Source organism: Ixodes scapularis, unplaced genomic scaffold, assembly GCF_016920785.2.
Source record: "Ixodes scapularis isolate PalLabHiFi unplaced genomic scaffold, ASM1692078v2 PGA_scaffold1__304_contigs__length_218370807, whole genome shotgun sequence".
Lineage (NCBI taxonomy): Eukaryota > Metazoa > Arthropoda > Arachnida > Ixodida > Ixodidae > Ixodes > Ixodes scapularis.
The window spans coordinates 210040496-210053112 of NW_024609846.1; the positions used below are offsets into that span (position 1 = coordinate 210040496).

At 48.2% G+C, this 12617-nt stretch overlaps 1 protein-coding gene across 1 annotated transcript in view; it reads right to left on the reverse strand.

The window, feature by feature from the left end:
* Window positions 1-12617, reverse strand: part of LOC8039478 (matrix metalloproteinase-2) — a 255383-nt gene that overhangs the window by 125321 nt on the left and 117445 nt on the right. Inside the window, exon 2 of the mRNA XM_042291060.1 lies at window positions 1050-1321. Coding sequence (XP_042146994.1) covers window positions 1050-1321 — 272 coding nt within the window. The remainder of the gene's footprint in view (window positions 1-1049; window positions 1322-12617) is intronic.

Genomic DNA, 12617 nt, shown 5'->3' on the forward strand with positions numbered 1-12617 from the left:
AACACTTTACTAGGGGGAATACGTTTCACTCCACTCATCTGCGTTAGGTTCGCGTCCACAACGCCATATGCATTCCCTTCCCAGCGATGCATCTCTTGTATGAGAAAACGTGCACGTATTGCGCCGTCCGCGCTCCGATGGAGAAGATTACCGCCCGGCGCCACCGTCCGGGTGCCTCGAGAGAAGCCCCTACAGCAGATGGCGTTACCCCTCGCGCCCCACAATTATAAACAAAATAACGAAGAAAAAAAAAAGGTTCCGAGGTTGCGGTTTGTTTAGCCGTTTTAACTATGCGAAACCTGTCCGCGTCACAAAACCAATGAATTTTCGCGAGTTGAGATGTATTCCCTTAGTTCATTCCTGTCCCTCTCACGCCTTTTTGATACCCTAGTTACACGAGCATGCTTCACGGCAGTTAAGTCACTTTTAACTGCAGCTACGTTTTACCAAAGTTACCATACTATATTCTCGGAGAACTATTTCAGAACAAGTAAAGAGCGTGCGAGCAACATTCAAATACATCCGCGCTTTTCAGTATCTTGACCTAAGTGGAAGGCAGGCTTTCAGCTCGACCGGGCAATGGACTATGCCGTGCACTTCATTCGTGCCGCTTCACAGGCGCTGGAGCGAGCTTCCAAAGCGTTCATTTGACATCATTGAAGTGCTTGTAACCAGTTGGGAACAAAGTCTTCAGTTCCAACAGTGAACGCCTGCCTTCCGCTGACGTCACTTTTTCATTGTTGCCAGTAAAGGCTGACTTTTAAAAACACGGTGAGGACCAAAATTGTAAATTCAATACCTTCGCGAGAAGAAATTCTTTTGGCCCAATATGTGGGTTACTATTTCAACGATGTTTGTTGGTCCGTTGAGCAAATTTTCGGGCAGATCGGGTACTATAAAAAAAACTCCGGAATAACTGTAGTCAGGTGTGACAATTACATTAGGGTATTAGACGTGACAAAAAGAGACTCCCTAAACCCTAGTCAAGCCGTAATAGTTACTCCGAGAGCGGGACGACGTAAGGAGACCTTATTTGAGTGGGAGCTCACCTCCATGTGAGGTGCGTCTTGTCCCACTTGGAGCCCTGGAGCGCGTAGCGGCGGACGCGCTCGGCGTGTCCGATGACGTCGGGAACGCCGCAGCGTCGCGCCTTCATCATACGCGCCGTGGCCTGGTCCAGGTGTCCGGTGGCCGGCAGACCGGCGAACTTCTGCATGCGCCGAAGCGCCGCACGGAAGCCTTCCTCGGTGCGCAGGTTGTCCGACGGCAGCACCGAGCCACTGCTCGTGTCGCCCATGTAGCCGAACCGCTCCAGGAAAGTCTGCGAAAAGAAAGGATACGACCCAAGTTTAGTGTCAGAGATCTCCTGCACGGGACGCTCGTTGGCGCCGGTCAAGCACACATCGCCAAACTCTGCGCCTTCCAGCGTAGAGGCTTGCGACGAACGTATTAGGGTGCCTCAATGTCCTTCTATTAATTCCGTGGTTACACTGCTAATATATAATACATAAGACAGCCTGCAAACGCGAGTCACCGCGATTTCCGTGATTCGAATGCCGCGTGTAGTTTCTCCTTGAACTCGTTGCCGTGCGGCATTCGAAGCACTGATCTCTCAATGACTCGCGTTCGAAACTGTTTGCAGACTTGTCTTTTTGTGTGATGTATAGGCATCGCATAGGGAGTATTCACTGGCGGCCATAGCTGCGTGCTCGACTGCTGAGCACGTGTTGACGGCGAGCTTCCACGGTTCCGTTACAACGTGCCTTCCGTACCACCCAGATTGGCGGTCTTAGGGCCGGTTCTCACATGCAGCGAAGCGCTCATGTAGCGCTACTCACGTGTCGTCGGCTACTTATCGTCTGCCATGAGCAACTGTTTTGACGGTGCGATACAAAGCAGGTGAACGCTACCGTGAGCACGCGCTTAGCGCGAGATCAGCGCTATGCTTGTAGCGCTCCGCTACATGTGTGAACAGGCCTTTAGTATCCAACTAATGTGAGCTCGTCCTGAGCATGCGCTCTAAACGGCGCCCTATGGCTTCCAGTGAATACCCACTATAGTGTGTATTCACTGGACGCCATAGGGCGCCGGCATTTCATGTTCTAACGACGACGACGACGATAACAAGATGCTACGCCGGGTGACTGCGGCGCTATGTTTAAGCCCTGGACGCGAATGCCTTGGAAGTGGCTGCCGTCAACCAACACTGGGCCACTTCCTGGAGCCCACTGAAGCGAACCATGACACCAACAAACCGCCAGGGCTTTTCCATTTCAAACGTTCATTGAACAGCCCGCGGGAGGTCACTTCAGTTCACTGGCCGACTCGCTTGAACCTTTCCCGAAACATTCGAGCAACGGTGCTTGGGATGTTGAGAAGACCGCATCGTCCTCCCCTTGTACATATGATCTCATGATCACCATCACTTTTATCTTGTATATTACATGATAATATCATTACATGATATTACATCATTACATGATGTATATTATATCATTACATGTGTGGTGGCCGAGTCGTTGCTGACTAGTCACATTTCTGCAATATTTGTGGCTTTTGTTGTTTCCATTCTGCCGTTTTTATTTTCCAATAAAAATTCAGTTGATAGTCAGCGCTCGTCCTGTTTGCTTCTCCGTCTTCGTATTTATTGAGCGCTTTCACTACTTTTCAACATGATCGCCATCACTATACGAGGCATCGCGGGCCTAAATAGTACGGGCCTTTTACGGTGCGACGGCTCTTCAGAACCAATAAAGATTATTATTATTATTATTAATATTATTATTATAACGCGTTCGACGAGTGCAGTGGGGACGAAGGCTGCTATGCGGAGTGCAAGTTCATCTGCTTCTTTTGCAGGGGTTGTGGTGACGTCTGAACGCCGAGCTCTGATTGGTTCTGATTAAAGGATAGTGGGTAGACCTCAAAGCAAGCTGCCTTGAGGTCTACCAACTATCCCTCAGTCAGAGCCAATCGGAGCCCGGCGTTCTGACGTCACTTCAACCCCTGCAAAAAAAGCAGACGAACCTTCGCTCCGCCTAGCTTTAGGTCTACCCACTAATCATTCCAATCAGAGCTCGGCGTTCTAACGTCCCCGCGCGTTCCCTTGTCCTCCTCTCCCTCAGTTTCTCGGCGCATAGCGTTCGAAAAGCGCTCAAGGAAGCGTTTAAAAAATGCCAGCTGCCGCAAAATTGGCCAGCTGCCATGTTTATTTCGCCTCTCGGTTCCGATGCGCCGTAACACCTTGAAAGACAAAAAAATAAAAAAAAATATAAAAGAATGGAGGGAGAGGTTATTAAGACCACTCTTCCGCGTCGCGTGTCGACACGCCTCTCCCTCTAGCTGCGTCGCCCGCAGCACCGGGAATACTTGCTTCCTAGTTCGACATGGCTGTAACATTTAGCGGCCGTATACGTCTTTAATGAAAGCATTTCAAGCTTCTGTCCTATCTCGTTGTCCAAGGAAGGGCTGTAAATGTTTCTAATAGCGTCTACACAGCGTACGCAAAGCTCATGGCTCAGTATGGAGGGAGGAGCAGATAAATTGGGGGATGCGATTGAAGGGATGGGCGTGAGGAGAAAATGGGGAGACATTATTAGTGTCCGTTGAACGAGCTTGACGAACGACGAAGGTCGTGCCAGACTTCAATCGAGTCGACGGCCGGCGCCGGGGCTTCAACAAAGCGTAACGTTCCTCGTGCTTGTCCCGTGCCTGGGTCTCGGGTCAAATTATTTGACGGAAGCAATCCAATAAGAGCTTCGTTAGTGGCTAACTTGTTCAGTAAAGCAACAGCAACGGTATGAACATTTCCAACGAGCAACGCATTGTATTGTTTTTTTCCGTGTCTCGCTGAGAAGACCAATCACCAAAATAGGTGATGACGAAGTCATAGAAACCCTGCGCTGGTGACACGAATACAGTGGCATCGAGAAAAGCCATCGCCTCTAGTGTGAGCCTATAGTAACGACGTGAAGCGATCAGAATAAAAGTAAACAGAAAGTAAAGATTACCTGCGTCCACACACAGCCATGGCTAGAGATGTCTAGCTACAGTTGTCTATAGTGACATGATAGTTTTTACGGCAGCCATGTTGCACGCAGGAAACAACGTATAGCTATATGACTACTGCTTGATCGCTAGTACAACTTCCCCGTTGCATTTCCGGCTAAATTTCTTCAAAGTAGGCAACTCATTTGTCGCCATACTTGACCGGTAAAGGATTCCTTTCTAGTCACCAACCCTGGGGCAACACCGACAAAGACGACGTCGGGGCTTGTCTGGCTGCAAGAAAATATCTAGTCTCAGTTGGAGAGACAAGACGGCGATACAAAAAGACGGCTCGAAAAGCGAGGCTTTACTTTTGACCGGACAAGACAGAGCCATCAGCGTCCGCGTCGAAGAAAGAAGGCAGAGACAAACGGTGTGGCAAGAAGCCAAGCCCCGCCCCGCTTCGATTCGGAGATTGATTTCCCGTTGTGAGCGATCGCGTCGCCCGCTGTTTCCAAGCCTAGGCGGCTGCTGCACAAACAGGCCATCCGTCACGCGAGTCTATGGCGGTGAGTCTTAACTCTGCGCCGCATTGTCTCGCCGCATGGAAGCGTAAAAGAAAGTCAGTCTACCGCAAGTCCATCAGTCACGCTTGCATAGTCTACAAGGTAACTGTGGCGCGACTTACCTCTTTATCTCGGTGTCGTCGTCGGATTTTCAAAACAAAACCGGCGCGCCCAATTAAGCTGGTGCAGCAAAAAAAGGTAAATTTAGCATGTTTTGAACCTATATTTGCTGAGGCGCAAGAGTAGCACCCACTGAAGATGCGAAACAACGTGTCGGATCATTATCTGTAAACTCAATGACGCGTCATCATAAAAAAAAAAAAAAAATCTTGTCCGATGCATAATGTATTAACAGTGCGGTGCACAATAAAGTTGATCCTTACGTTACTGGCAAATATTGCGTCCCCTTTTTTTTAAATGTGATTACGTGTTTTCATTTTATTTTCCCGTTGATTAATCACGTACTCCAGGCTCTTGTATTTGGCTGATCGGCATGCCCCGTTCTTTCTTTTTTTTTTCTTATTTTTGTTTGAGAGTTTGTAGTCAGATTCTAACGCGCAAAATACATTTCGGCTCACTTTTAAAACACTTCTGTCAAGCAGTTAACGTTCAAGCACTCTGTTGCAACTTCAACATAAAGGGGGGGGGGGGGGGGGGGAACGCAAAACGTCGGCGAGATATTGTTTTGGAAGCTTTAAGTAGACAAAACCACAGAAATAGATTTGTCTAGTTCTCTCGTTTTTCCACACTGTTTGGCTTGTAACCATTCGGTGGCAGAAACCGAACGCTTCTGCTCTACACCAACAGGCGGCCATGACGCCACCATGATGACTCGGGGCTGCGGCAGAAGCCGAGAGTGGGGCAGCAGGGTGATTAAATAAAAACATTAAATAAAATCGATAAAATCAAAAACAGAAACAAACGTTGTCTGTCCATGATTTGTTTTCTACCACTGTCAGAATTTTTTTTTCTGCCCCCGTCTCAGGTTGAACGTCATCATGGTAAACTTCCACCAGCTCTCCTGTTCACTGACCACATTTAGTGACGTCACGCTCCCACGGCGGCACTGTTGTCGGCATGGTGCATGCTCGTACGCTTGTACTTCACGCGAATCTGGTTTTGGCACCCGCCGCTTTGACCACACGTGGGGCCCTAAAACTCATCAAACACAAAGTTGGAGCCGCAAGTTCGCGGAGCGCGCCGACTGGAATTCGGCAACAAAAACGCGAAGTCATCGTCGTGATTGTCCAATCGGTGCGCTGCGTCAACTTTGGCCTCAACTTTGTGTTTGACGAGTTTAGAGGCCCTGGTTTGGGCAAACGCTGACTTGTTAGTAAACAGTGTATAGGGTCTAAACAAGAGAGGTCAAGTAGAGGCCCTAGAGAATTCCAAGCCTAAGAACTGCGACAAACTTCAGCGAACCCTTAGAAACATCGGCGGGAGGTTGGCATCCGTCCCGATAAAGGACGCTTCTCGTTTCGCGTTTCTTGTAGCCAGCAAGCGGAGCTGCGTGTTTACCCGAATCTTTCGCGCACCTGACGAGAGGCCATCTTCACCAAACGCCGCAACTTCTTCGAGCGCCTCGCATCGCGTCTCACCGCGCCAACGCTTCCGCGTCACGATACCGGCGAGCAGCGCCAGCGTCACAGTCATCGCTCATCCGTCCCATCCAAAACTCTCGCATTAAAGGCGTATTCAGGCAGCCACGCACGCGCGACAACGGGCGCCATTGACGGGGGCGGCGTCGTACGGCCGCGCGACTGAGGTCGTTGACGGGGCACAGATTGTGCGAACGGGGAGTGCGCGGCCGCCGACCCTGGCGCGCGAGGCCCGTCCGGAGACGAACCCCGGAGCAACCGGGATCCAATGACGATCCGGAAGAAGGCGCTACACGACACTAGCGGTCCTCTTCGTTCCGACAACGGGAAGCGAAAGAGTCGCTACAATCTCCTCATTCAGTCGCCAAACCTTACACGATCCCTCTTTCAGTTGGCCACGATTTGAATGAAAAGATACGCGTCTGCTACATTTTAACGACCATATAAGGGCTGTGGAGAGTTAATTAGTCGCTTTCCAGTAATTTTTGTAGCGATCATAGATGCACGATGCAGGTTACATGCCGCGAGGCTAGACTTTGCGCTGCACCCATATAATTTACCGTTTCCAGCGCCATGGTAAGACACCATACTTCAAAGCAGATTACACTCTCCTTCGCGTAAACATGCATAAAGAAACCGACCTTCACGGCCTTAATTTATCTGAAAAGTTGTTCGCTAGATATACGTATGTTGCTTCGGAAGGACTCATATTTTTCTATCGAAGAATCTTGACATTGCTTACGAGTTTGGAAAGAACCAACTCGCCGTGCGGTATGGCGATTCATAAAGCCACCACAGTCACTGCCAGCTTAAAGAAGAAATGCAGGGCGTGACAAATCATGGGAATCTTTTGATTGCCCCACCGCCAATGAGGCTGCGTCGTTAGCAGGTAACCCAAGAGGCAATCACCAAGCAACAGGCAGCGCACTTCCCTCGTTTCTCACGGTGGAAGAGGCTGTCGAAAGTTAATAAACTTGAACACAAAGCGAGGGTGCGAGCGAGGCGGTGTAGGCTAAACGTGGTAAGACAACGGTAGAGAGGACAAATGTAATGAATTGTTAAGGGCAGGGCATAAAATCATACCGCTCGTTAGGTTTGTTTTCCCCCAGTCTTACTTGTACTGCGGAAAAACAAACCAAATCAAATGTTTCTTTTTTTTTTTTTTTGCGCCTTTTTTCTTCTTTAAATTTAAATTAACTTTGCATATTGCCCGCTTCAGTTATTGTCAGCCGCTATTCGACTTGGAGCTCCCATAGCGAATAACCCTTATATCTCGTAAACACGAAAGCTGTGTCGTCTGTTTCGTCATCTTTTGTGTTTCTTTCGTTTTAATTCAATGTAGAACTATGAGATATGTTAACGGCCACCATTGATGTCAGCACCGCTTACCCCTCGCTGATAGCGAACTTCCGCAGTTCTCATTCCCACGATCGAGCATGTCGTTTTGGCGACTGGAATATTTTAAAATTTTAACGGGCGTCAGATGTCCCACGTCCGGCACCCTGCGCGGTTCGAGTACTGCCACACAAATAAAACCAGGCACTGACCTTGCTTTGTTGGACATAGTTCGCTTCCCCCCTACACACACATGTTCCCCCAGTGGAGCTAGCGATGGAATGACAGTTAGCTTTTCGCGGCAATCTAACACGGTATACGGCCTATGTCGGAACGTCGTGTCACGCAGCTTCATTTTCTTTTTCAACTCGAACTCACGTTGTTGCGCCATTTTGACTTTTCCGAGAAATGTCGATTAAGTTTCTTTATGAAACCAATTGTTACAGTTGGAGTTTTAGAAGAAGCGAGCTTGAAAATAGGTAAGAAAGTGCTTACAAAGTAATTTATTCGTTACGACTGCGCGTACTCGAATAGCAAACCACCCACTGTACACAGAGTTGTATCTCGTAGTCGCCTCGGGCGCCCGACAAAACGAACCTCCAAAAGTGTTTACCGTGGATAGCCTTACCTCCATGCTTTTCCGGACGTTCCCATTATTGTTGTTTTTGACGGGCGACTGTCGCGAGGGGTCGATCGCTGCCAACAGAGCCGTGACCAGGAGCACGAGCGGGAGCCGTCGCTTCGCCATATCACGAGGCCAAAGATCCAGACAGGTTAGGAACTGAGACCGAGCTGACTCCTCGGTGGACGCCTACGCTAGACAGGATCGCGTCGGTCCACCGACGGCAACGACGCACTCCAAGATACATCCGCTACCGGTGAGAATTCACGGGCAGGAAAGCGATATGGACTGGGAATCGGAAGGCTGTGCGCGTCCCGGGAAACGTCGTGGTGCGTCTATACGTGCCAAGGTGGCACACCTTTTCCGAGGGGCGTTCCTCGCGTGTGCGCCAGCTCTGCTCCCCGAATTGTCGGCGGCTCAAGTGCCGGGGTTCGACGGACACGGAGAATCGGGCCCGGCTCGTCCTAAAGCTCGCCCGAAATAAACTCACTGGATCCTGGGAAAGTAGAGCCAAGCTATGGCGCATTTTGGTCCGGAGAATGAACAGTTTCTCTTTGACGTTCCCATTCTTGGTGAGCCGCCCCAGATTCCCGGTGACAGGCTGCTTTGTCGAGACGTCTATTGTCTACCGAAATCATGTTATCACCACACCGGAGAAACGAGAGCACAGCTTCGGACCGCCACCACATCCGGAGTCGGTGCTTGGCAGCATTGGAAAATAATGCCCTTTTGACGCTGTCTGATTTGTACCACCAGCTCGTAGCGTCTGGATTTAAGCTGAAACGATGGATAGAAGTACTGTATATTTGGAAGGAATCTGCGGACATAAGCGTGATAAGTTGATTGGTTGCGCTCTAACCGGAATGCGTGCAGACGCGATACGATCCAAATTGAATGTGGACGCTGTTGCTGCCCTCTATAGAAGTGAACCTTTATGGTGTGGTCGGCCTGAAAGTAAAAGACCCGGGGAAAGAAAAGAAAACGAGAGAAACAACAGCGTTTCGTAAACGGCAGTGATCGATTCGTATACGGCCAAGAAATAATCCAAGGACAACAGAGAATAACCAATTGTTAAAACTGTAACGTTCAATGAATGGTAACAATGTCGAGTTGACCTAGAAGGTACTCAACAGGTTTACGATAAGAACAAGCCTTAGAGGTACGCCGGCGTCAGAGAAACACGAATCACATAAATAAATAAAAAAAAAAACGACAGATGCGAGGGAAAACAAAAAAATTACATGTTAAAAAAAAAAAAAAAACAGGTAAAATTGTTTAGTAAGGTACGTTGATGGGCTAGTTGGCTCATCTTAGTAAAACATATAAAATAGCGCAACAGAAACAAGGACAAGAAGTAAACAGGACAGGCGCTAACTTTCCACTAGTTTTATTCTGGAAAATCGAACACATATATACACAGGACAGGCGCTAACTTTCAACTAGTTGAAAGTTAGCGCCTGTCCTGTTTACTTCTTGTCCTTGTTTCTGTTGCGCTATTTTATATGTTTTACCAGGTAAAATTGATGCGTTTTCTTCTCGGTCGGATCAGGAACTGCGTGGCCGGATGCCGAACGGCGCCAGCTGGCGCCACGTAATGTGAAAAGAACGAAGCGTGTCAATCTGACGTCACTCTGTGCTCTCTAAGACTCGATCGTTCGCTACGGAAAATCAGGTCAAGCAATTCTGTCTTCCCAATGCAGTCTCGTTTTGAGAATTGGTTCGGGGGCGGTCGACGCTCTTTGCGCTAGCAGTGAACTTCCATACGCTTCGAAATAGCGTGACCAAGGCCATGGTAGGCGCATCCAGAAACCCACGAGGGTATTGACTTCCGAGTCGCGCACGCGCAGTTGTGTTCCCTCATCTATTAGTCACACCCTGACGCTACTTCCTGACACTGATTATCGTTGCAGTTTGTGCTTTGCATCAATTTACTTTCAATCAATACGACGGCCCGCAAACTCCGGAGTTCGGTCTGTCATAAGACGAACTCCGATAAACGACAGACTACGCAGACCGTGAACGATATCCATCGACAGAAATGCAGAATTTATAGGCTAAACGCAATGAGCCAAGAAATGGTTTCCAGTCGGGTTGAATGTTTCATGAAGGGCGACAGAGCGTGCATGATGAATTTCGGAATAGTAGGCATTCTCTGGATACAGAATATTTGGCAGACGAAATGAATGAGACAATTCTGGAGAGTAACCGCTTTAAAACTTTTGTTCTTGCAACTGATTTTCGCAAAGACTAAATCATTAGTTCATAAACTTGTTACAAAATACTTCAGCAGCACGTACTGTCTTTGCGGCGGATGCCAAAGATTTTGGTTCGAGACCCAGCCGGCATTACGATAATTGTGTTTATTCGAAATGACATCCAATTATAGATTAAAGAATGCAGAATTCATCGAAAAATAAAGCATTTCACAAACAATGTTGCATAACTTCACAGCTTACTTTCTGTATCCGATTTATCTTTAGAGATAAGAACAACGTGAAATCAGATTAGCGATGTCCCCTATTCTAATCGGTGACTAATAACTACAGACACCACACGTTGAGGAAGCGTGTTATAAACAGCAGTAGCTGTACGCGAAAATTTGCACGCACGGTTCCTTCACACTGCGTACAAAACTGCACGGACATCCTAAACACCCGGGAATCTAATCAACTTTTACGGAGAGCTCTAGTGGGCCCTTTCCGGTAGGAATAGTATAGACATTGACAGAGTGAGAGCGGCAGGACGTGACTTTCAAACGCCTGGCCTCCAGCACGCGCTACGTGCCTTCCGCCGTGCTTCGGCTACGCGCGAGGTGCAAGAGAAGGCAGAAGCGTCGACGAAGGCAGGAAGCTCGCGCTGGAGGCGGGACAACTGAAGTTCCTTCCTGCCGTTCTCATTCTTTCGGCGACCACGCACAACAGTAGCGAGGTTGTGGCTAGGGGTGTCGCGAATTTTTGTCGAACTTCGATTTTGGCGTCGAACCTCAAGGTTCGACTGGTTCGCCGAACCTTCGACCTTTCCCTAAAGTTCGAAAAAGTACGACTTATGAACAGTGTTGCCCGGCTTCTACACGAATATTTCGAATTTTGGGGAACAAATAAAATAGAAAGCAGTTCATTTTACATTTTATAAAGTGGTTACCAATGTTTACAACTAAAAGCGAAAATATGCGCTTTTATGGCCTTCGTTAGTTGGTAATGTGAACCAGTGATGCCAATACACCCAAAATATATTTCACTTTTCCTCCGCCAAAAAAAATCACTTAAGTTTTTTTTTTTTTTTTTAGTTTTTGCGCATGTGCACAAAAGTTGAACGTTAGTCGAACCCTTGTCGAACATCAAGTTGAAAGTTCGAAAATGTCGAACTTGGTCGAACTCGAACCTGGGCAGGTTTGCGACATCCCTAGTGACACGTGCAGAAAGACTAAAGTTCCCTGGATGCATGGCGGCAACGGCGACGTGGCCAAACTGGCTGCAGAGATCGGTCTATGCACCGAGAAAGTGAGGGAGAGGAGGAGACGAGAGGGGACGTGAGAACGCCGAGCTCCGATTGGAAGGATGAGTGGGGAGACCTAACCCTAGCAGCCTTCGTTTCCACTGCACTCGTCGAACGCGTTAAACGCTAGGGCTGGGCAATGGATCTTTTTCGAGTAACGAGCGCTGTCTGGGGAGTCGTCTGCGAATTATAATAATAGAAGAGCAGCTCAACATGCCTCCGCCCGTCAAAACACATTGGCATCGTGCCGTTGTATCGGTTTGCAGTGCTTTTTTTATACCCCATACTACCGATACTAAAAAACAAAGCGTCAAAATAGACTAAACACGCGCGAAGATAGATGCTGACAATGTTGCCGTCGCCTTTTCGCAGGGCACCGCGTCCCGCTGTCCTGCGAAAACGGCGACAGCGGGAGTGTACGCATGCGCAAAAGCTTACTGGAAAAAGGTCCATTAATCCATTAACCTACCGATTATTCGATTATTACTTTATTCGCGACAAACTTTTTTTTATCCGGTTAATCGGTGAAATTTTGACGAAAAAGGTAAACGTTTTCACCATAGAGACATGGACGAGCACACCTGTATGAAGGGCACTTTCGGTAAAATATTTACTGAAAGTAAACTGCAGGGGCGAGATTTGTAACTCCAGACAAGGGAGAGGAAGGCTGCACGTGTCCTGGCCACTTCGACGCCGTGCGAGTGTCCGTTCCCTTCATATAGCTGAAGTAATAATCCGTGAGTGTGTCTTTGAACTGTTCTCAACACATATCGAGGTTGATTCTTGATCCAAATTTTATATTGCGCCGTTTATCACATATTCAACAAAAAGCAAAAAAAAAAAAAAAAAATGTAATGTTGACTTTTTGCAAATGGCTATCAATCAATAAATTAATCGTGGAAAGAGTGGCGTTTAATCGTGTTGAAATTTTAATCGATGTCAAGCCCTAGTTAAAACGCTTAACGCCGGCATCTCGCGTTTGGCTCTCGCGTTCGACGAGCGCAGTGGCTGCTA